The sequence below is a fragment of the Pomacea canaliculata genome, linkage group LG5, assembly GCF_003073045.1.
Source record: "Pomacea canaliculata isolate SZHN2017 linkage group LG5, ASM307304v1, whole genome shotgun sequence".
NCBI lineage: Eukaryota > Metazoa > Mollusca > Gastropoda > Architaenioglossa > Ampullariidae > Pomacea > Pomacea canaliculata.
The window spans coordinates 5,111,556-5,136,351 of NC_037594.1; the positions used below are offsets into that span (position 1 = coordinate 5,111,556).

The following is a 24,796-nucleotide window of genomic DNA, read 5'->3' on the forward strand; positions in this document are numbered from 1 at the left end:
AGAGGTGGAGAAGTTATTATTGATGCGATTAAACGAAAAACGGGCAGCCAGAAACAAACTCATCGTTTTACATATGCCATACCACAAAATATTATACACTGTTGGTCGGTGCCACAACCAAATACATTGACGTTATTGCTCATGGGGAAAAAAGTGCTCAGCACTTGACAAGCCGTCTTTTCAAAGTAAATATATTCCAGTCTCTGTGAGCATCAGTACATTTGTAAACAAGCATTAAATGCTGCATTACACGGACACCAACACAAATATTCTCATTCCATTTGTATCTGCCATCTTATCTGCTCATTAACTAGGACCTGTCCCCATGGCCAGTTTATATCTCTAGATACAGACTTGCCCAATCTATTATACTGTGATCTTGTACTAATCACTGCAATTAGTGTGAAAGGCCCTCAAAGCTGTAATGAATCTGCACCAAAAATTATCACGTGATTTTGTCAAAACAATATCATCTCAAAACTGATGAACTTTTCCAGACAAGAAGTTGCCACATCTTGGTGACTATGTGGGATGCAAATTCTCTTTTCAGTCGTAGGCTTAACCCAACAATAAAAACATCAAGATTAATAGTTTGCATATTTTCATTATGTATCTACTACTCCTACAAGAACTAAAAGTGATGTTTTCTTGTACAGCTACAGTTCTAACAAATGTATGTTTAACAGTAATTTACAATAATACCTGCATGGGCAAAAATCAGAAATGGTTATCATCGAAATGACACTTATTATGACAAGCAAAGTTACAGACATTACATCACAAGGCAATGTTACTGAGGTAGTGAACACTGGTCACAAAAATCATTGCATTTTGCTGGTCTTTTCTCTGCAGCCCTGTGATTAATGCCTGTTTCACTCAATTAAAATGGACAAAGTAATGAAAGACCCTAATAAAAAGATATAAAAGGATCTGCTGTTCCACCGGAAGTAAAGGTAAATCCCATAGTACATGGTGTGTGGAAGGCAGAGCCCTCTCTTTCCATCATGTTTGCCTTTCCTGATAAATCAAGTCATTTCAGTAGAGCAGCTGCTGAGTGGGCAGAGGAAATTTTCCAGCCACATGTCCAAGCCGGCCTTAAACAAGTGACCTCTACAGTGAATTCCCTAACAACTAGGCAGCCTTCCCAATGTTCCACATAAATACAAAATAAATATCTAAATATTTAAACTACTCTCTTTCAAAATAATTCTATCTGTTTAGAAAGGTAAATATAAACTTCTAATCAGGTCTCACATCATCTAATTCTTTAGAATAGAACCACTGTGACTCGGCTGTCATATTGTCAAGACAATTAATTGAGTCCAAAGCACTCATTATCTTGGATACTAGATTACTTCTTAATATTTCTCTATTTCTTTTGAATCAGAACAAAAATACTTAGACAGCCCGCTGCAAAAAGAAAAGACTGAAGATAAAGACCATAAAGATGAAGACCCTCACAGGCAACATCAAGGAAATATGAGACACCCTTTCCCCATATTTCAAACGAACTTTCAACATAGTTTTTTCTCCAGGTACATCTAATATTTGGGTAAGCCATGGACTAGTAAAAAAAGTGCATTTTTTAACATTTTTAAAACTTGCTGCAGAATTTACACACACACACCACACACCACACCTACACACATATCAAACATTTTTATTGTATGATCAAAAAAATGTTCCTGCATTTAGAGCTTGTGCTTCTCTCAGCTCTACAATATCAAGCTAATGAAGTTACAAGATCTGTCCGCTTCTGCATACATAAACTTAAAAGGATGTATGGTTTACATAGAAACCCTGATTTGAGTGAAACACTTTACAATAAAAGAAATCTCTCCTAATACTAGAAGGCAGTCCAAAATCACTCATGAAGCTAATAATTGACTTCTTCACAGTAAGCAAATTATTATGTCTTTTTTTTAAATCATTAATACAGGAAATTTAAAACTTTTTAAACTGCTATCATTTTGTTGTAGAAGAAAATGCATTTCAAGTTCTGTGGACAGATAGTTATGCATAACAGTCAATCCCTGTAGGGGCCAATGATTGTTGAAAACAGTTCTACAGAGGATGTGATGCAACAAATATAGGCTAACTGCAGGCTCTGAAACTTTTAGACTGTTTCATTTTATGTGGTTGAAGGAAGGGGCACTACCTTTGCTTCATAACACTTTACTGTAATCACAGCTGCAAGACAAGTATGAAAAGTTCCCAAGGGAAATAACCTACATCCCTGAGCTCTTGACATACACCACAGCGGTTTTGTGTCATACTTTTAAACCACCAAGTATTCTTTTAGAAACAACTTAAAATTAGTACTTACACATGTGATGAGATTACACAATTTCACCATCTTATAATACAACAAAATGACATTTCTAGAATTGCCAGAATCACTGCTTGTTCAGTTAAATGGCTCCCTCCCATCCACCCAAACGATATTTTTTTTTTTTAAGTCAATGTTTGAACAAGAATCCGAAGATAATCCTTGAAAATTTACAATTTGGAGCGTGCTTTGGAGAGATCAATGAATGGTTTGGCAAGGGGATACAAAGGCAGACTCCGTTTGAATTCCACAACATCTGTTACAATCACAGCCTGCAATAAAATAAATATGCAAATGAATGCAAAATATTTAAAGTATCAATCACATTAGAAGCATATTATTAATTTACATAAAATGATATAAATCTTATGCATAAAAAAACATGTTTGCTCACCGACTAAAACATAATCTTCAAGGTCATGATAAAACTACTATAAGAGTATTGTTATGTTTGGATTTACTTTGAGTTACAGTGACTATAAATTTTTTAGACTTTAAATAAAAATTACTATAAGTATTGGTATTATAAATCTTTCTTATGCCAATCTTTTTTGAGCTAACAACTCACTGAAATAAATGTGTGCAAACCTAATTTAATCCCTAAAAGAAAATAAATTTGGGATACTTTACTGTCTCCACCACCTCTTTTAAATAATTCAAGCATTTCAGTTTGTGTCTGTTACATTTGCATATACCGTAAATTTTGGACTAGAAGCTGTGACTCTTTCCCCCAGCTTTAAACCTTGTGGCTTAAACAGATTCTGATTAATTTTTCGAAGAGCTCAAGGTTAAAGTACTAACTGTAAACATTGTTACGGTGTTGGCTGTTCATATTTTTAAATTAAAGCCTTATACAACTGAAGAAATCAGATCAGTTGCTAAGCACACACCCTATCATGCCAAAAACAAGACAAAATGCCTACGATGCATCTTTCAAGCTATATACATTTGCAGCTTATAAACCGGCTTATTTGTGAAAAAAAAAAAAAAAAAGATTTAAACAAAATTTAGTGGATGCAGCTTATAAACAGGTGAACTCAATAGACCAAAATTTACGGTACACCTGTGTGCACATGCACATGCATAAATATGTGCAATAACATGGTAAGCTTATTCTCTACAGATGACAAATCCTCGTGGACAGACAAACACACAGTAAACAGGCCTCACCTGAGGCATGGTGGGCGTTGGTAGCAGCCCATCAGGTATTTTAGTTGTATCTACAGTCACTCCAGATGAAACCTGGTCTGGTGTCTGTGATATGACATGCACTGACAGCTTACGACGCTTTGGTGCATCATGTGCAATCATTTCCTAGGAACAAAAAACACCCATTTTACATGAGTTTATAAGAGTAAAGACCAACTTAATTCAGGAAAAAAAAGTCCAAAGAAATAAAATTTACTTATTGGGTTGAAGCATAAAACTCGAGAAGCCTAATGGCTTGTGTTTTGCTGTTTGGAAAAATATCTATGGACATAGTGTCTGCTTGTGTGCTATGTATGTCTCTGACAATGCTTGAAGGGATGACCGACGTTTCCTGTTCAGTCCTACACTGATCATTACATGGGCTCTTCTTCAGGAGGAGAGATTCTCAACCACCTCATGTGGATTTAAAAGAAGATATACACACTAGTGTCATCAAATATATCAAAAGACCAGTGTCACATTTCTAGGTAGCTTGAATCCTCTTTTAACTCTTAACAAATTAATCTTTTTTCTGCCTGTGTACACCTATTTTAACAAAAGAATGTTTCAGACTGCATATACTTTTTTTCAGCACTGTACTGTATATCTACTAGTATATACCTTATGTTTTAGTGTGTTACTCCATATGTCAATGAAAAAAAATCTGATCACAACTTTGCTTTATACTAATGCAAACATACACATATAAGCACACACTAAATGTGCTCTATAAGACTGTGTTGTTATATTTCAATGTTTCATTCAGATGAACCAGGTGGATTTTAATACAGAACTGTTAAACTTAGCAGTTTAAAAGACATAAAGATGTACTGGTTACTAAACACCTTATGGGCAGGTAGAAAACTGGGTAATTGGGATTAGATGCAACATTCGCTCTTAAACTGCTTGTTTCAAGCTTAGGTGATGTGTTTTTCACAATCTTTCCCACTGAAAATCACTAAATCAACTATCATTTAAAAACTCACTTTATAAAATTTGAAGAGATCATTCTTGGTTAGTGTTCGAAGATATGCAACTTCAACATTGTCTGAAAATTGAATAAAACACAAACATAATGTTACAGGAAATTCTGTTAACTTCTTTTTAATATTCTCTGAGAAATAAGTAAAAATAAAGACAACCAAATGTGTCAATCCCTTGAAGAACTTCATAAATAATTATTTCAGATCCATCTCCTTTTACCAGAGCATCCTCTGATCTGTTACAACTGCATTTTTCAATCAGACTTTCCCCTAGGGCCTAGACAGAACAGATTTTTTTTTTCTTCTTCGTCTTTGCTCTGGATTCTAAATTACTAGCAATTTTCAAACTAGCTGACTCAAAATAGGCTTTCTAATCTTTTCCAGATTGTTGTTCTTCCTGTATATTAAATAGCACTGTAAACACAATAAGAATTTACCCTGTCAAAGTTGTATTGCTGTGACATGATCTCTGACCAGAATTTAGCATTTTGAACTGACAGACGCTTGGGTTGTTCCAATCGCCTGGTAGCCAAAGCAGAAATGTGTTTCTGGAACTCAGCTGGTGTGAGGTTTTCAATCTCTTCCTATCAGAAACAAATAATAATATAAAAGTACATAAAAAATTTAAATTTAAGATTTACTTGTTTTCCTCTACTCAGTAGACTGATCTGGGAATCTAAATGCAGAGAAAATATATAGTGTTTAGGTAAAATGTTAAATTCAGGGGTAAAAATCTGTAAGGTTACAAGAAACATGTAGTTACCTCCATTTTTTTAAGAAAAGCCTCCACTCGTCCCTCCACATAATGGGGGGGATAATTTGACTGTACAATGACACGTAAACCCTGCACTGACTTTGACCTCCGCACTCCACTGAAGACAATGTAACCTTGAGAAACAATACCACAATGAATGTGAACTTGACAAACAGAACCCCAATCAATGCAACCTTGACAAACAGTACCACAAAGGAATGTTCTTCTCTTACACAAGTATACCCCAGACCATGATACATGAACCACGTATACCATGGAAACAAATCTTAAGCATAACATGCAACAACACAAATCTCAAAAGAATGTTAGAAACACCAACAAACATCAATGCAGCAATAGCTGTGAAGAAGTACTGAGAAGATTATGCGTACACGGAGAAGCTGCACTCACCTAACTGCTCCTGAGTGCGCAGGATGTTAAAACAGTGGTCCCCAATGATCTGGCAGAACAGTTCCAGCAACATATTGGATTCTGTGGTCTGCAGTCCACACTGGTAATAAGTCTCAATACAAGAGCTGTTATGCACTAGATTCTGGCGTTTATGTAGATAGTAACAGCCTGTATAAACATCATGGAAATTTAGGAATAGAAATGAGTCATAATGACATGTCCAATGTATACTACACTAGTAAAAATTGGCATGAAAGAGCTGCAGGGCATACTAACAACATGCTAAAAGAATCATCATCATGTATGTCATGGACAAGCAACATGCACTTAAATTTATGACAAATTTCAATACAAACATACATGATGTCTGACATCTATCCCACATTATCCTTTAAAAGCCAAACTTTCACCATCCATCAGGAAAGAATAGATTCGATCTGGTTTTTACATCAAGACACTGAGAAACATCCATTGTGTTCTGCCTTTTATTTCTACAAATGCTAATAACTTTATAAGGAGAAACAGAGAAATCATAACTAAAAATATTGACTTCCCTTATGATCGTGTTCAGTGAAAACAAAATCAATTTACTCAAAATCAGAATATGACCAAAGTCTCTCATAAACATTGATTAAGTTTGTAAATTCATTTTATTCAGAACTTAGAGCTGCATACTGACCATCTGGAAGCTGAATCTCACGGAATCGCCTGTTCTGACTGGGTACCAGTGTCTTGGTCTTGCAGTTTCCTTTTAGAATTGTCTCCAGCATTCCTGTGATCTCCAGTGCTTTCTAGAGCACACACACTAAAGTGCTTAATGGCATTCACAAAAATTGAGCATGGTAGTCCTATAAATTGATAAATAATAGATAGATTAATTATAATTGCAACCTTAAATCAAACTTGAGAAAATGAATTTCTTTTGATATAAAGTCACAATATTTACAGAAAAGTAGCTTTGTCTAGCTCTTCTTGATCTATAATGAATAGTTTAAAAAAAAAGAGTAAAAACAAACTATATAAATGGCACAAGAAAATTAAGAATGATCTGAAAATAAGCAAAAAAACAATTGTATATTAGTATTGGAGATCTCTTTCTGTGAACATATGAATAAGCAGGCAGGCATGTTTGTTTATAAAATTCTCATATTTACCTGTTTGGTAACATTGCCATGAACTAATCCTTCGATGTAGAAGCATGAAAGAAGCTGTGGTATAAAGGCTTGTAATCGTTCACACGTAATGTCTGCAAACCCCATACACTGTTGATGACAACTTGTAAAATATTTAACAAACTATAACAAAATAAAAAATAGGCAAGCTTAAGAAGATTCCTTAATTTATGTAATAAAATAATTCAGGAAGGTCACCTACAAACTTAGGAAAAAACTGTTTGAGCAACTGTCTAAATACAAGTGCCGACTGCTGTTAAGTCTGCATGCTTGCCTGCCATTGTAATAATGTTACCTGTTTAACAGGTATAAATTAAACATTTTAAATCCAGTAAGGGAGACTATCACAAGAGTCTGTGAGAAGTCAGAAAATTTGCATGACAAAAAAACTCTTAAACGTTTTGCTGTTTTGATTCTGGTAAAACACTTGTTTTCCATCTTATGCTACTCCAAGAAATAAACTGACCATTTCTTTAGTGAAGGCAGATTCTACACTATTTCATGAGGATGGATTTATGAGGAGGAAAGTGACTAGTGAACCCAAATACCTTCCAAAGCCATGAGCAGCTCCTCCTTTGTCCACATGATTTCCGACATAAGTACAGATGTGAAGTACACTGCATGCTGGTGAGGCTGCTCAGCACTGAAGTTACGCAGCCCTCGTTCATACTATCAGCAAAGGTATGAAACAAAGGTATAAAATGTCTTTGTGGAAGATAAATTACTGTCATTCTATAACATCCTGTTATAACAAAATGTAAAATAAAACCTCTAACATCAAAGTACTATGTTTAAATGCCACACCTGCCTTTAAAAACTACAGTCTTAGGAAAAGGCTTTGCTAAACCTTTAGGGATTAAAAAAAAAAAGAAAATTTCATATTTCTTCAATTAAAAAGTGTAAGAACCCTTTATTGCAATCTCAGTCTGATTTTGCTGAAATACAAAACTTCATCAAAACTGACACCAAAAACTGTCCCTACCCAAACGTTACACATACACACACCAATATTTGCACAGAATACTTATAACCTACACATTTCCAACTATGAAATAAGTTACTGCTGCAAATAATCCTTAAAAAAACTGCCAAGCCTGTTTGGTATATGCTTTTTTGCAACAACTAGTGTTTTGTTTAAGGGCACCATTACTGTATTTGTCTTTTTCTAAATTTATGTCTCTTTGACACAATAGTTTATTGCACAGATATTAATAATTAAATAAGTGTAAAAATTGTTTCTAAACTGTGAAAAAAAAAATTCAAAAGCATCACCACTTACAGCTTCCTTTATTATGTCAAAGCGCTGAGGGTCAATGACAAATGTGGTCAGTCTTTCCACGATCTTCTTCAACAGGATGTCCAGTTTGTCACTGTAACCCTTAACCTCCAACTGGGAGTGAAAACAAATGTAATTTTTATAGCAAATTTTCTTTCTTCAAGTCCTATTAGATGACAATAATAAACTCATTTCTATAGCATGTTTCCCTGCCAGCAGCAAACTTGATGCACTTTCACATAAACAATCGGCTCAACAATATCTCTGTCACACATGCACACACACACACAGGTGCCTGCATAAAAAGCAGACACGTGCAAACACGAATAGAAAATATGGAAAGAGAGAAGATAGTATTCCTGAAAAAGGTGTGTCTTAAAGGGCGTGTCGAAATGGGCGTGTTTTCAAATGGTTTCGCCCGTGCGAGGGAAGGTAGGAGTACACGGGGTCAGTACCAGCGGTCAGTCAATTGCTACCCTGGCCCGAGGCAAAGTGGAGATCGCAAGCGATAAACCGTCTTTCTCAGCCGAGTTCTTGGTGTTGGCGGTTAGAAAGGTGGAGTGAAACAACTGAACATACTGTCAGGGTTAGGACCGACAATTGAATGTATTCTCCATCAAATAAAAATAAAAATAAGGAGAAAGAGATGAACAGCGGAAATAACACAAACACAAAGACAACCGCATTTTAAAACTTTATTTTGAATGCTTTCGTCTATCTCTCTCTATAACTGATAAGGGATGATAATATTCAATATTTTCCCCTGGTGACTGACCATCTGAGTGCAATGTTCGTACCTTTACAAATAGGCAACAATTCACACCTGTAACACAGAGCCATTCACCATCTACAACAGCGGCCACGGTCCCACACGTGCATACGCATTCAGTCTCCATGAAGATTTCAAAAATGGGTGGACATGTGTTGATCATCTTTGGTTGTCCTAACGGAGGATGACATGCACACCAGAGCCAAACTGCGGTGTGTAGTGCAGAGTGTGGTAAGAAAATGGTGTAGTTGAAAGGACGTGGAATTCATGAGATGGACACGACGTCATTTTCCAGATGGAGAGTGTAAGAAACAATGTGTACATAGCAACCGGAAAATAAATAATAATACTACAGAACACTAGTGTACATGCACGTCGCACTCAAAACTTGGCAAGCCGACTATTGATATCCCCGCTTATGAGGAAAGAAAGATAAGAGATAAAAAGACAGATAAAAAAGCAATAAAATTAAAGTTTGAAAATTCAGTTGTTTTATGTTTGTGTCAGTTGCGCTGTTCAAGAATACACTCAGTCCTAACTCTGACAGTAGGGTCAGATAGAAGTCGTTTCGCAGCGCTCAGAGCCTGCGGCTAGTACAATGGTCGGGTTTTATGGCCAAGCTACTCGGCGGTGCCTGTGATGTCCACGCCTTTTGTCCGGGTTGTAATTGAAGACGACTGGCCGCTGGCAGTCCGCAACTCCTACCTGTACTCCTAGCACGGGCGATACCACTCAATTCCTTCAGATAGGAAAACTTCGGCCTTTAAGGACAGACTTGGAAGTATCAAAGGTGATACATGTGCAAAGTGATGGCAACAAAGCATTCCAAACACTTGAGCCAGAAAAAGAGTGGTGGCCAAACTTATCCCATTTGATATGTGGCACATGTAGGCAGCCAGTTTGAGCAGATCAGAAAGACCGACTGGGCTGATGTGGTGTTAATAACTTAGATAACAAGAATCAAGTCATGGAGACAACGGCAGCAGTGAGACCACTTTGTAGTCAGCATGGGCAGAGAGGCAACTTAAGGAGTGGAGTCACATGACTGGATTTGAGCTTACATAAGACAGTGTGGACAGCATGGCTTAAGAGTCTTTTGAAGCTTGTGTAGCAGGCTGTTAAGAAGCTCAACAAATGAAAGAGAGTTGGAATGGTCCAGCTGGAGTAGCACAAATGCAGACTGACAGCATGACCATATTGTCATGAATTTCACATTAATGCAGTCTGTAAACCCATCTTCCTCGACCTTCGGTCACATCCACCAAAAAGCTCGTGTTGTCCCAGCTGGATTACTGCAACTCTCTATTTGCCAATCTTCCTCACTATGTGCAATTCCCTGATAGTTTTTCAAAATTAAAACTAGTCTTTATTAAGTTAATTAGTTGTGATGAGAGAGTACATTAGTAAAAATATTAATAAATTCTAAATTATTTAATAACAGTCTCCTCACTTTACTTGTGCAAATTATTGGAAGAGTGCAGAGGAAGTTTAAAGCTTAAGTGGTGAAATGCAGGCAATGTACTAAATGATAATTTGCAATACCTTTTTAAATTTTTAATACAGTTTTAAAGGTTGAAAAGAACATTAATGATTTGTTACACAGCCTTACAATGAAAAATGCAGAATTTCAACAACAACCAAAAAAACAAAAAAAAAAAAAACACAATTTCCTACATATATGCCATAAGGTGATGAGTCCAAACTGTAATGTAGGCCAGCTATTTCAGCTGCATATGAATATTCGTTGAGTGCATCTCTGAAGAGGTTGACAAACAAGTAGCACAAGTTGGCATGTAAAGGGTCGATGTATGCATATGGACTGAAAAAAAAATCAGAAACAGCCTAATCACAAATGTTCTTGCAAAAATTGTCCATTTTACTTATTACTTTTTCTCCACTATTTTATTTTTGTTTACTTTTTTTCTATCTTTCGTTAATAAAATAATCTTACAAGATAATTAATGCTAAAGACAAGACACTTAAAATTTTACCTTGTAAAATCATAGCCAATGCATGCTTTGGGCTTCAGAAATATGTCATCTTGTTTATACCATAGTCGTGTCATGGCAGTATCCTGCAATGTCATCAGAAATATGTCATCTTGTTTATACCATAGTTGTGTCATGGCACTACTCTGCAGTATCCAAAACAAGAAATAAAAATTGTGAAAACACAGCTTGTCTGTTTCACATATATGAGGTCTATGACTACTGCAAACTGAAATCATAAAAACTTCACGATAACCACAGTATTTGTTGCTGGATGCTGAAAAAGGTATTTAAAAGTTATCAGCCCAAGTCCCTAAATTGCTCTTTACAAGACAGTGCAAACTGGAATGGTCAATATCTTTATAATAATCTTTCAGACTGTTTAATTTTTATGAACTCATCGGGATAAATCTGAGCTGGAAAAAAGGAGGGGCTGTATCACTTCTTGGCTTCTTTGAGAAGCCAAAAGAGCCATACTTTCAGGTGTAATGAAATTTTTGGTTCAAAACCATAAAACCTATCATATACTTAAAACCTATACATAAAACTTATCAAAAGCAATTGTCATATTTTTCTAATCAACAAAAGAATTTTCATTCAGGACAAGAATTCAAGGACCATGAAAGCCACTTTCTATTTCAGTGGTTAAAGATGAAAGAAAGACAAAAGAAGTGAAAAGCACAGAAAAACCAAAATCTTTACCTGGATTATTTCTGGAAGTGGTGAAATCTGAAAACATTTATAAAGGTTTTATTGGTTCACACAAATATGCTGTTTTGCCTAACCTTTTTTTTCAAAAGCTTACATCATGTCTCAGACCACCAGCAGGCAACAGCATATTAGTTCTATGCTTGTTTATTGTTATCTCATTGAAATCACTTTACCATTTGTCTTAATCTTATAATAACATAGTAATTAAGCACATTTTAAAAATATATCTTCACAGTTCATCAAATAAAATTCCAAACATGCAGAAGTTTCACAGAACTAATGTTTTAAACCTTGGAGTAGCAAAGTATACCAGAAATAAAACCTATATATGCAACTTTGATTTTAACATGTTGTCCATTGATAGACCATCAAAGCTACCCTTGCTAATCTCCTATGTGCTTTACTGATCTTCCATGCAGAGCTGATCTTCAGCAAGTTACTTTGTCTTACTGTTCATGCATCAAGCCATCTTTCGCTTACTTCAAAGGTCTTCTCACAAATTAAATCTCATTTTATTTAATCCCAAAGCTTCCAGATAACAGCTTTCATTCATAACTTTTAAGAATAAGAATTCATTTACTGACCATGTGATAGTACTCAAGGAATCTGATATAATTTATATCTGATTAATTTTCTATTAAATATTTCAAGATAGTTCTCACCTCTGGTTCTCGTGGAACAAGCTCAAAGTTTGTGGGAATGAACTCATTACGATCAGGCAACCTTAGATTTTCATGGAAACCACAGTTTTCCCAGTCCTGTAAGCAACGTACAACTGTCAGCCATTGAAATCAATTACATATTAGTAATATTTAAAAAGGTTTCAAAAACTATTCAATTAAAAACTGCATAATGATGAAATCATCAGTAATCATGGAATGGCAAAAAACTGTAACATATCAAGCAAAACCACCAAGATCTTGACCTTTAAAAGTGTGGGATCCAAAGATGTAACTCTGAACTGTGTCCCATACCACTTCTCTTCCTGGTCTGTTTGTCCCTGGAATTTCTTGGACACCACCATCACCCTGCACATCAGTAATAGCACTCTCTGAAGACTAGTTATTAAAATACTTTATTCACAGCCTAAAGCACTTATCATCATTAAAATCCATTTCATTCATACATTTATTATACAATTAACTTGATGTTTACACCTGTATCAGCAACTTTCCTTCTTGAAGCATGCTGGATCTTGGAAACATTGTGTTTATCAGTCTCAAAGCAGCTATTTTCTGATTTCGTTTTCATTTTACTACGCAATAGCCAATATTATGTGTGATTGTGTTAAGCCCTAGAAAGTTGGATTACAATCTTAAATTTTAAAAAGTATGCACATGCTCTTTTTCCTTATTTATTTAGCAGATTCTCATGCTGTGAAGTGAAGATTTTGTTTGCAAGAAATCAAAAGATTGCGGGGAGTCATTGATCGAATGAACGCGAGTCATCTACTAGACAGTCTAGAAAACTGAATCAAAAGAAATGATTTCTGTGAATATAAAATTAGTGAGGCTTGAATGGTCTCTTGCAAAGAAAATCTAGCTAAAGATGTAAAATGTTATTTTTATTATCTAAAATTTAAGAACATTGTGACAAGTAGGTGATTTCCCCTTCTTTTCATGCTCATAAACCCTCCACAGCTTTCTCGTCCTAAGTACTTTTCTGTTTATGTTTACTGCCCACTGCAGGAAAAGTTCCGGATTTCTTGGGAACTTGTGAAAACTGTAAGGACAGCCTTTGATAGCAAACTCCCGACACTCGCTAGCAGAACATCCTTGTGGCATTTTGGTGTTTTAATACAGCAGAAAGCTTTTATTACAGAAATATGCAGCAATCATGATCAAAAATGCCGAGTCAGATTGTTCTCCTGCAAGCATACGTCATCAGTCACTGCGCATGTGGCGAGATTATCCATGACGCAAACCAGCCAACACTTAAGTGAGAAACAGCTTGCATTTTATGATTATGCAAGCATATTTGGTTGAAAGTTTGAAAAATTTTAATAAAAATTATTACAAGACAATGTGTACTTTCAAAGGCATAAAAAATTTTAGTATTTGAGGTAGTTGATAAACCATGTTCATGGACCTTTAAAGGAAAAAGGAAATAAAGCCAATGTTTAAAAATGTACTTTACAGCAAAGTCATGTTCTCAAAATTTTGACAGGAGTTTTCTCTAATAATATGAAGACGTGTACAGTAAAGATGCCTTTCATATGATTATATTTTATGTCATGTGAACAAGTCAATATTTCTGAGAATAAAAAGTTTTGTATGATGTGTGACTCAAGTACTTTATTTAAATATGTGTATCCATTTATGTTCATTACCTCATCCTGTCTGGGGTCAGATGATCCAGCACCATGTTTATAAGGTCTGGACGAAACTCGTTGAAGAGGTAAGGAGCACTCAACATTTCAGGTATAGGGTATTCCTGTGCATTAATTTAAAACAAAATTAAAATAATTAAAAATTATCAAGCGCAACTATTACATTTACAATAGGCAGAACAACATGCAAAGATCGTCATACCTCTAAGAGCAATTATTGTTAATGCAGCAGCCCGATAAATATTTTAATTTACTTTGTGTATGAGTGAATGTCGCAGAAGTGAGCATGTGTGTTAAATGTGAATGTGGGTGAATGGTTGTCATTGATTTAGTCCATGTATGATTTATGTAAAGCTCTATGAGCAAATCTTTGGAAAGGTGCTATATAAATCCTCATTATTATTATTATAATGCCTATATATCAGCTATATAAAAGCCAGCCAGTTTTCTTTCTGATAAGAGTTGTTAGATCGTGTGTCATATAATATTCACAGAAAACAATACTCTTAGTGGGTATCATTCCCTTCCTCTGCTGTGTTTTAGAGACCAAGTGCATTAGTGAAAAAAGTATCAGTCTCCTTACATGAAGAACACCTGCTAGTGTGCAGGAATAAACTCTTGGTTTTTCTTTATCTTTGAACCGGAATGTCATGGCACTCAAGTCCTGTAACAGAATGTACTGATTGGTGGAACTTCCATCATAGATAAAAATTACATAAATGCTCAATACAACCTTCTATGCAGGATGAAGCAGCCTAGATTTTAAATATTTAAAGTGTAATTCAATCTAAGGTTGGTATACACAAGAATGCTTTATAGTTCACATTCACAGCCATTCATGCCCAATAACTAAATGCATTCATAAACATCCATTGTTTTCATAAAATAAAGTTTTACAAAACTTGTAACTTTTGCAAATAAGTATCTACGATGGGAACAAAATGGCACAATAATTTTCTTGTCTATGTTTCAAAAAAAAAAAAAAAGTGCTAAAATTTTGAGGAAAAAATAGTAAAAACTAATCTTTCAAAAATTATTCCTTGGAATCAATATAGTTAAAATCTGACTTCATGATTTTCCAATAAGTCACTTTTTCATAAACCTTTCACACCTAATGACTCCCATCTTGTATTTTTATATGTACACCAACAGATCCACTGTGGATCAAATGACAAATGAATGAATGACAGATCCATTCCATCTGGACCAATTAAGAGTGAAAATGTTTTATTTTTTTCATTTTCAGTCATCCCCTGACCAGCACCTGTCGCTGGGGAGAGCCCAGGGATAGGCGCTGCAGCTGACGGGGCCAGTAACTCTTGCCTATTGTGGGCTATTTTCTCTATATGAGATCCAGAGCAGCCTCCTCAGGTACTTGTTCTCAAATGCCTGGATTCTCCTTTTCGTCTTGGCGAGCAGAGTCCACGTATCACATCCATAGAGAAGAATCAGTATTACCAAGATTTGTACAGCTTGTACATGGAAGTGAACCTTATCTTATGGCTATGCCAGATCCTATCTACCTCAGCCATTGCCGCTGTTACCATCTCAATCCTGAAGCAGATATCTGGAATGGATGCTGTGATGCTAAAGTAAGCTCCTCCAGCTCTACTCCATTCGTTATATAGTTACTATTATATAGTTCTTTGGTGACTTGAACAAGGCCTTCTTTGATGTGAATTTTCACATCACATGCCATAACCCTCATGCCAGACTCTGCCTAATGCCTTTTTAAAGTCAACAAAGTTGTGGTAGAGGTTCTACTGATGCTGAAGATGCTTCTCTATAAGGATGCAACAGTTGACAATCTGCTCAACTGTGCTTCTGTGTGGTCTGAAGCCAGCCTGTTATTCTCACAGCTCCTCTGCGGTGGTGTTAATGAGGCTTGTATGACCTTCAGCATGACTTTGGGTGGCTGATACCCCTTCCAAAAAAGTAAACAGCAAATAGAGCCAGAACTACAAAACCACAAGCCTTTTTCATTTTAAAAGCTGTATAAAAATTGCACAAATTTTTAATAGCACAAATTTAAGCTCCCTTTACTTCTGTTTGCCTCACCTTACACTCATTGAAAACCCATTCCTGTGGCCCATCACGACGAAGCATGTTGATATACTGGTAGATAAGTGTAATAATGTCGCTGACATGCTCTGTAAATACATTGTTATCATATGAAACTAGAAATGATCAAAGATTTTCTTTGCTTTTTATTTAAGTGTTTTGAGTAAGATCCTTTTCCAAACTATGTTTGTATATATTCCAAAAATTAACAAGGACTTTTGAAAACAGTTGTGCCATTCTAGCAGAAGAAGTTAATCTACACACAGGCACAAACCAATTTTAGAAAAGTAAGATTTCTTTCAAGTACTTACCATATGACAAATCACCCTTCTAGCTACCTCAATTCTAGCTGACTACTCACAAATGGTCAGACTTGACCAATGAATAGGGAGCACACAAATCCAACCAATGCACCCCCACCACCCCACCCGGCCCTATCAGGATAAACCACTAATGTTAGCATCGGTGAGCCGGAGCATTCAGCCCAAATAGTAAGAATTGGCACACCCACTGAGAGAGCAAAGACTGTTAATTGAACAACATGAGTAAACTCCCCTTATATCTTTACCTAAGACAGTGTTCGAATACAGAATCAGACAAAACCTTTTGTGAAACAAATAACATTTGTGCACAAAAGCGAGACAATAATATTAGACACCAGAATTCTCTCTGCCAAAAGTGCTCTCTTATGATGGCTAAATTTGTGTGCTCCTTGTTCAAATCTGACCAATCACAGGATTGGTCAGCTGGAATTGAGGTAATCAGTAGATTAATTGCAATAAAGTCACATCATCTGGCACAGTGGAAAGAAGAACTGAAGAAATTTTCCAGAAAATTACCAATTTCATTTAAAAAACACAATGAAATTCAAATAATACTGGTAAGAAGCCAAAGAACAGGTAGAACTTTTCAAGTGCTGGAGAAAAAACCTCATAGAAATCCAGGAACATTATTTAGGTAGAATGAATAACAATCAGGAACAAAACTACTGAATCTATTTACCTTGTCCTTCCTCAGTCAAATCCACATTAATGATGAAGAAACCAAAACCTTTAGCACCATGTTTTTGCCCTCCTACCAAAGTATTAACCCAACCTGCAAAACACATTTTATATTTTAAGGTAGCATCAAGAAAGAGATTCTAAAGCATGTATCAAACAGTGTACATGAAGAGTTCTGAAATACCTAGCTCTACACTAACATGAAAGGCACTCAAAGTAATTATATAAAAAACATACCACGTGCTTTTAGCTCTGATAAGAGACTGCCTGGTCCCTCATGTCCAATCAGATGTCCAAGATAGTGCCCAGGCTGGGAAAAAGTTACCATATTTATGTTAGCTTGCCACGACATGAAACACATGATTTTTCTTAATTACAATGATCACGAACAAATGATACTCACATTAGACTTATAATAGGAATGAAGGTCAGGAATTCCCCAAGACACTGCAAGGTCACGGACATCTTTCACTGGTACAGCTGTTACCATTTTCTGCACATATCAGCAAATCCTTGAAATATGTTACTTGCTTGGTATAAAATTTACTGACATACACAAATAGCTAAATGTAAATTATTGGAACTGGAGTAAGAACTGAGACCTAGCAAACATTCTAGTCAACAGGAAAAGAGATGATGGAGCTGCAGTGATAAGTCAGCAGTTTTTGGTTTGTTTGTTTTTTCTTTGAGCCATTGTTACATTGTAAAACTATATGTAAAACTACAGCATGTTTTTGAGGCATTGCTATGTTGTAAAGCTACATATTAGTCAACATTATGTTTCTTGTTACATTGTAAAGCTATACATGTTAGCTTTCCTACTCAAGATGGACAAAATATTTGTTACCTTGGACTCTTCCACACCATAAGGTGGGTCTAGCCATTCTGGCACAGACACATTCTTGTTTTCCACACCACAAAACAACGGTATAACCATTTCTGTTAGGTCATCGAGTGATTCTGTGACACAAAACTGTCACTGAGTACATGGCTTCCTATCATATAATTCATCTTTCAAATAAATCACTGAGATGTGTTTTACCTATCTTTTGTTACACTGCGATTGTTGTCACAAAAACTTTTCTTAGACATGAGCTATTTGAGTTTTTTTTTAACAAGAAGTAACTCAAGTTTGTCTATGATCATCATAAATTCACCTATTTAAAAATAACCTTCCTGTCTTCATTGCATACACCAATAGATCACCCTTACTATTCAGCCAAAAAACTGCTGAGATATAGTGATACAAGGATGGTTGATATTCAGTTCTGTATCAAAGTAGGCTTTAACCAAATTATAAGAAAATAAATCTAGAGACAGGTGTTTGTTTCCTAAAACAGAAAACTGCTTTTTGATACGAAAAACAGGAAAAAGGTAGGCATCAAACACAGTTTCAAATAAAATAAATTAAAAACATGGTAAACATATTGCTATAACTCAAAAAGAGTGCAAAACATTTTTCATAATTGAAGAATTCAATTATTATTTAGTGCAAAACAAAGAAATGAAAAATAAATGACAAAAACAACTACTCATTCTAATTAAATAGTTCTGGTATTTCATCAAAAATTATTATAAATTAGTCATTGATCATCTATGGCAAATAACATAAGTGGGAAAAAAGTGGAACACTTACACTTACAATTTTTCTGTTCAAGATATCACCATGTATTTGACAAATACATCAAAACTGCTTTCCCCAAACAAATCATGATGAAGGCAAAAATGAGAAATGCATCAAATAAAGACTATGTAATTTATGTATCTATTAATACCTTTTCCCACAACGCAGAGGCCCATGATGTTGGATGAATAATACTGCTTGTGGAAATTCAGCAATTCATTACGCACATCAACACCTGCTGCAAGTGTTTGTGTCAGCAATGTGTCTTTGTTCCCTGCACAAAAATAGATCAAATAATCATTTGATGATTATAATAAGCCTCCATACCAAAAGGCAAATGCCCCATAAAACAAGCATCAGAACATCCTTTCTTCTTAATGTCTCAAAAGTCAAGAATCTCACAATACAATTCTCTCTTATAATAATGACTGAATTGGGAAATCAGCTATGACTGCGATATAAGAATGAGCTATGACTGGAATGTCATAATAAAGCAAGCCAAGATGAGATGCTTAAATGATGTATAACTGAACTGATGGAATAAATGCTTGGCTAAATGAGTTAGAAAACTGTTTCAGACTACAGTGGAACCTCGGTTAGCGAACGCTTCGGATAGCGAATATTTCGGTTAACGAACAAAAATTTCGTTAAAAGTTTGTCTCGGATAGCGAACAAAATTTCGGATAACGAACAGCCACGTGAACCACACGTGACCGACCAGCATGTCATCATTCGCGCTCGAGAAACAGTTACGATCAGTCGTTCCTTATCTATGCGCACCCTTCTTATTTAGTGATTGTTGTGCTTTATTTTAATAAGATAGTCCTCAATCATGATTCCAAAGAAGATTAAGAGCAATTAATAGTAGTGAGGTAATGACAAGGAAGCGGCCAACAAATGAATTGAAAAAGGAAATGATTTCAAAGTATGAAGGTGGCAGTCGTCTGTCGGATATGTGATGTCGTCTTACCCAAGAGTTTTACAAAAAATGCAGAAGGAACAGACACTGGACAAGTTTTTTTCCTTTAACCTCAAAGCTACAGAAAAAGGTTACCCCCGATTTTATAATGTCACGTGTTCTCATGGAGGGGGAATCAAAGCAGTATTTCCACCCCTTCCTCCCCACACCTGCTTCCATCCACGTCGTCAAGACGGCAAGTTTTCTGATGTTTAAATGCTTTCGTTAATGTTTTTATATTTAACTTCATTTAAACTGCATTATAACTGTTCTCATTAAAACATACCTATACAGCCTGTAACTTTCAAATATTAGCGAGTCAACAGGGGCTGGGAACCAATTAAATCTATTTCCTTTATTTCTTATGGGAAAAATTGTTTCGGATAACGAACATTTCGGATAACGAACAGTTTTCCAGAACGGATTAAGTTCGTTAACCGAGGTTCCACTGTACAAGCATCACATTTTCTATATCCCTTTTGATAATTTTTTATTTGTTCATTTAATTATTCTGCAATTAACCTCTTAAAAACTCTTAAAACTCTCTGTACCTGTGCCAAATTTTCCAAAGTCATGTCCAGGTCTGCAAAGTGATTTATCCAGCTGAAAAAGACGCCAGGCATCATTCTGCAGGTTACGGTCATTCTCCTGATTGACAGCATTAACTTCTCGTTCCGTGGCAGATGATGTGAAAAGTGGGCTCAAGAAGAACTGTGCAAATCTGAAAACAACAACAAAATAGTCGTTAAATGAAATATTACTGATTCTTCTGAGTCATCTCCTCCTCCCCTTTTATGGTTGAGTTCAGTCCCTTGACCTGAACTGGTCACAGGGAGATCTTGATGGATGTTTCAGCTGACAAGGTTCTCTAAAGTGGCCTTTGCTGTAGCAGAAAGCCAGTCTAGCACAAGTACAGTTTCTGTTTTACCTGTCTGCATCCATGTTTGTAAGGCTTTTAAAAATTGAAAATTTTATTTCATAACAGCAATAAATAAAGTACTTTTTGAGGATGACACTCTTTCCCCTCCAGTCCCCAGTCATGACTACCTTTTTTTACAACACAAGCTGTTATTTTCAAACACACAATACAGTCATGTTGTCAACCAAAAAAACATCTGTTATAACACGTGTAACATCCATATATGGCACAAATTTACCTGTCTAGGGCACCAGGAAGTCCATCAGGTGAGACATCAAAATAAAAGTTAGTGTGCTCTAATGATGTGAAGGCATTAGAAGTCCCACCATGTTCATTCAGAAACTGAAATTAGAGAAAAGACAACAGATGCACATAGCTCAACATAACTGATACCTCTATGATAAACAATGCATTTGGGGTGGGGTCGGGGAATAATGTTCGCATTTAATTTAAAAAACTGTAAACAAAGGTGTACATATGGTGTGCATATGGTGGAGGCAGCTGCAAGTTTGTGACTGATGATTTTAATTAAAGTGGCGGCCATCAGGTTTTACTTATATGTTGAGTAAGGATTGGGTTGCGCTAAATTGATTCTGAGCCTTTACACAAGTTCTCTAATCAATAATGTATATGAGCCTTTACACAAGCTCTTTCTCTGGTTGATAATGTCATGTAATACCTACAGCATTGCCTAACTAGCTGCTCACAGCCACTGTACTCGTCATTCACTCTTTCAGTCCTAGGTGACAACAGCTAATTAAATTACAAAATCATGACTTAAAATTAAAATAACAAATGAATTATTGAGAAACAATAGACAGAACAAAATGAGATAACAATTATCACAGAAACTACTCAGTGGCATATTTATTCAAGTTGTCCCCAGGGCATGTGCCATACCTGCTACACCCTAGATACATCACTGTTCATTAACCTTATTTCATCATTGCTCCTTGATAAGCATTATGAGAAAATATTGGTATGACACTACTATGTGTCCTAAAGTGGTATTCAACAGATATATAAAACTGATATGTAAATGGGTTAATTTATTTTAAATGTCCTAAAAACAAACAAGAATAAAGATCAGAAGGAACATTCCAAGAAATACAGAATTCAAACCCACCTTATTGTATGCATTTTCTTCAGGATACTGAAACAGTACATTCACAAGTTTTGATCAGCATTCACAGAAAGTATTGTATCTTTTTCCTTTGTCTGCTGGTTTAAGAGTCTGTCTGTCCAAGCTAGAAACAGTTTGAACAGTACTAACCATATTTGTTGTAAGGTCATTGGTGTCAAGTAGATAGATTTGGCTTCTTTTGATCAGCAAATTGTCAGAAAAGCTTCCAGCATTTTGTCCATACCTGAATATGTCTTCGCAGGAAAATTTGTTTTATTGAATTCAGGCAAACATTACATGATGCCTGCATGCAGAAGTAATGAAATCACTTGTGCTCTCAGCAGTTCAGTTGCTCAACAGCAGATGAAATTCTGTTCTGTGTGTGTGTGTGCATGAGAACACATGTGGGTGCCTGTCTTAAGAATGGTTTTAGACGCGAGACTAAGATTGTGGGTTTAAAAATCTAGCTTGCATTTTTACATGATCCACCGCTTGTCTTATTGTGTAACCATTACTTGTTCCGTCTTGTTCTTGTTTCATAACTAAGCATATTCTCCAAGTTACTACTCTCCATTTGGATTAATAAAGTTGGTCATCAGTTACAAGTGAGTACATATACATTTTGTATTAAACCAAGTTAAGAAAAAGTATCAAAATATTAACATCAAAATTTACTATACCAGTTTATTTTTACTTACCTTTTCTGTCCCTAAGAACAGCATGTGTTCACAAAAATGAGCAAGACCAGGGATATTTGCAGGATCTTTCATGTGTCCTGGTTTTTAACAAAATCACATTTTTACAATCCATCATGAATAAATAGCCTCTACAAAGACATCAAAACGATAATCATAATAATTGCTCTATTGCATCTGATTCTAGATAGAAGCTACTCATAAGAAGATATTAAATACTATGTAATTTCAGTCATAATAAGACAATAGAAAAAATGTACTGCCATCAAATTTATAGGGTATACTGTTAACATAAGCAGACATGTCTGAAATATGTCTAAGATAGATAGATATATACCTTACATCATCCAATTTATCCTTTTATAGACATAATGTTTGCATTTTATATTGTGTGTGTCTGTACAAGTGTTCTTAATCTGTCTGCATGTTTATATTTTTTTGTCAAGCACTCAGAGCTATCCTTTGATGATGGGATAAAGCGCTGTATAAATTAAATTTATTATTATTAAGATGCAGGTTTTGTTCAGTCATTTTTCATACACTAACCTATGTTAACATCCATTGCTGCAGAAGACTTGTCAGTTTCTGCATCACTAACCAGCAAAATCTTCATGCCATTGTTAAGTTCAAGACCACGATATAAACGGTTGTCTTTCTCTGAACGTAAGATGGCATCATTCTCAAAGACATGCTTAATGTGTACTTTGGCCATTGTGCCTAAATACCTGAAACAAACATGAAAATCATATTTTAAGGATCTCCATTGGGTACATCATCTGTAGGTGGGGGAGGAGGGGGGTGGGAAACTGGGGGAGGGGAGAAAGAAAGGTAAATGGTAAAGGCCCATTACTCCAGTTCAGACCTGGGCAAAGGCCGGCCTGTGGGCCGGCCTCCTGTCTCTGACCGGCCCGCCCACCAGTATATATACTATATATATAGTATTGGGTAAAACTGAGTTAACTATATTAGTCCGGCCCTCTAAAACCATCCCAATTTCTCTTGCGGCCCCTTGGGAAAATTAATTGCCCACCCCTGCTCCAGTTGTTCACTATCTGCACTAAAGCATATTGAGCTGAGCTCAACATTGATGTAGCACAGAAGGCTGGCTTTGCAGCCCGGTGGTAGTTACATATGTCAACCAATACATCCTGTAGTAAATACTGTCGAAATATGAAAATAAATAACATGTTGAAAGTAAAAAGATATTATTGGAAAACAGTTAGAGTTAGGTGCACGAGACAGATGAGGACTGAAGCAGATGAGAAAAATGACTTGCATAGGCCACCCAGTATTTGCTACTGCACAGGTTGGCTAAGGTATGTAATTTCCGCTCGCCTAGAAAGCCTGCCTTCTATATTATATTGAACTTGTTCGGAAAGTATTGTCATATCTTTCCCTCTTCTGCATTTTGCATTCTTGTATAAATTAGGTACCTATCACTGCTGGGTAGGTAAAGTGAGTTTTCCAGCCACCATCCCACATAAACGTTGAAATAGCAGCCTTTTCCAATGTCAAGCACACTAACAATAAAGTTACAGAAATATATGGAAAAAGTTTTGCTAATATGTGTGTACATGCATGATAATAAAATATCATTGTGCAAAATGTAGACTGTAAATTAGTTGTGCAATTGTAATTCTATGTCTCATATACACATATATGAATGTGCAAAGACATACTAGAAAATATTATAAGGTTGCACACCCATTTCCATACACCAATAATACCTTTCATCTCCCACCACCACAACCCCTATACCTAACCTGACCAATCATTTTATCTCTGCCTTTCTTACACACACATTTCCCTGCACAACTCTTCTTCAGGACTAATGCGCTGTTTCCAATCTGGTCTTGGTGAGTGATGTACTCAATGATGTCACTGATTTTCGACGGTGGGATAATGATACAGTCTGTCACGTAAAATTGGAGAGAAGGAAAAAAAATAATCTAACTTAAATGCTGTTGCGACTACGATGACCAAGTTAAACATCATCACTGAATACGTCACTCAAAGAATTCATAATTTCTTAAAGCGACTATCAGTTTTCTGTAGTTGTACATGTTAAACGAAAAACCTAACAGTTGTGCCGAGTAAGCATGGGCATAACTCTAACGAGCTGTGACATTGCATCAGATAACTGCTGCGGATAGCTCTTTGCAACACCCAAATGATCACGTTTTATTGTCTCTAGATATCCGGCACTTTACCTTAGTTTGGAATGGTGCCGACGGATAAGATTGTGACTCAAAAGTGACTGAACTTTAGTCAAGTGGACCATTCATGACAACATCTGCTACAGCAAAGCACTCTTCTCCGTCGAGAAACAAGAAAAGGTCGATCGGAAGTTTCGCTAAGGTGCTTTCGATTTTCGTGCTTCAGTCATCTTGTGAAAAGTATAACCGTTTTATTAGTCAACTTTTCTTCTAGTTCCATTATGTTTTTCTCATTTATTTTTCAATTTTTATAGTTTACCTTTTACCACTTTTCTTAAATCACATTAAA

General features: G+C 35.8%; 2 protein-coding genes across 2 annotated transcripts in view; one reads left to right on the top strand and one right to left on the bottom strand.

Annotated features, from left to right (window-relative positions):
• Positions 1–24,627, bottom strand: LOC112564175 (insulin-degrading enzyme-like). The gene is made up of 29 exons (XM_025238816.1): positions 24,502–24,627; positions 22,838–23,016; positions 22,295–22,371; positions 21,600–21,626; positions 20,712–20,815; positions 20,106–20,275; positions 18,748–18,870; positions 17,820–17,932; positions 17,376–17,465; positions 17,210–17,282; positions 16,974–17,066; positions 15,969–16,060; positions 14,494–14,574; positions 13,911–14,014; positions 12,507–12,609; positions 12,244–12,339; positions 11,573–11,599; positions 10,874–10,956; positions 10,557–10,701; positions 8,117–8,227; positions 7,386–7,506; positions 6,820–6,911; positions 6,345–6,456; positions 5,666–5,833; positions 5,264–5,388; positions 4,937–5,084; positions 4,504–4,565; positions 3,500–3,643; positions 1–2,601 (listed from the first exon to the last, which is right to left on the bottom strand). Exons 1-29 carry the CDS (start codon positions 24,570–24,572, stop codon positions 2,500–2,502), a joined length of 3,036 nt encoding a protein of 1,011 aa, XP_025094601.1. The 5' UTR covers positions 24,573–24,627; the 3' UTR covers positions 1–2,499.
• LOC112564176 overlaps positions 24,559–24,796 on the top strand; it is a 5,657-nt gene continuing 5,419 nt past the window's right edge. The window contains exon 1 of the mRNA XM_025238817.1: positions 24,559–24,687. Within this exon, the coding sequence (XP_025094602.1) occupies positions 24,575–24,687 (113 nt within the window). The 5' untranslated portion in view covers positions 24,559–24,574. The remainder of the gene's footprint in view (positions 24,688–24,796) is intronic.

Excerpts from the sequence above, each read along its gene's own strand:
- LOC112564175 (XM_025238816.1), bottom strand. The coding sequence starts at position 24,572 with ATGGTCCACTTGACTAAAGTTCAGTCACTTTTGAGTCACAATCTTATC. Across the intron at positions 17,283-17,375 it reads ATTCCTATTATAAGTCTAAT|CCTGGGCACTATCTTGGACA; the intron begins GTGAGTATCATT and ends ACTTTTTCCCAG. Across the intron at positions 5,834-6,344 it reads TGAGATTCAGCTTCCAGATG|GCTGTTACTATCTACATAAA; the intron begins GTCAGTATGCAG and ends ATGTTTATACAG.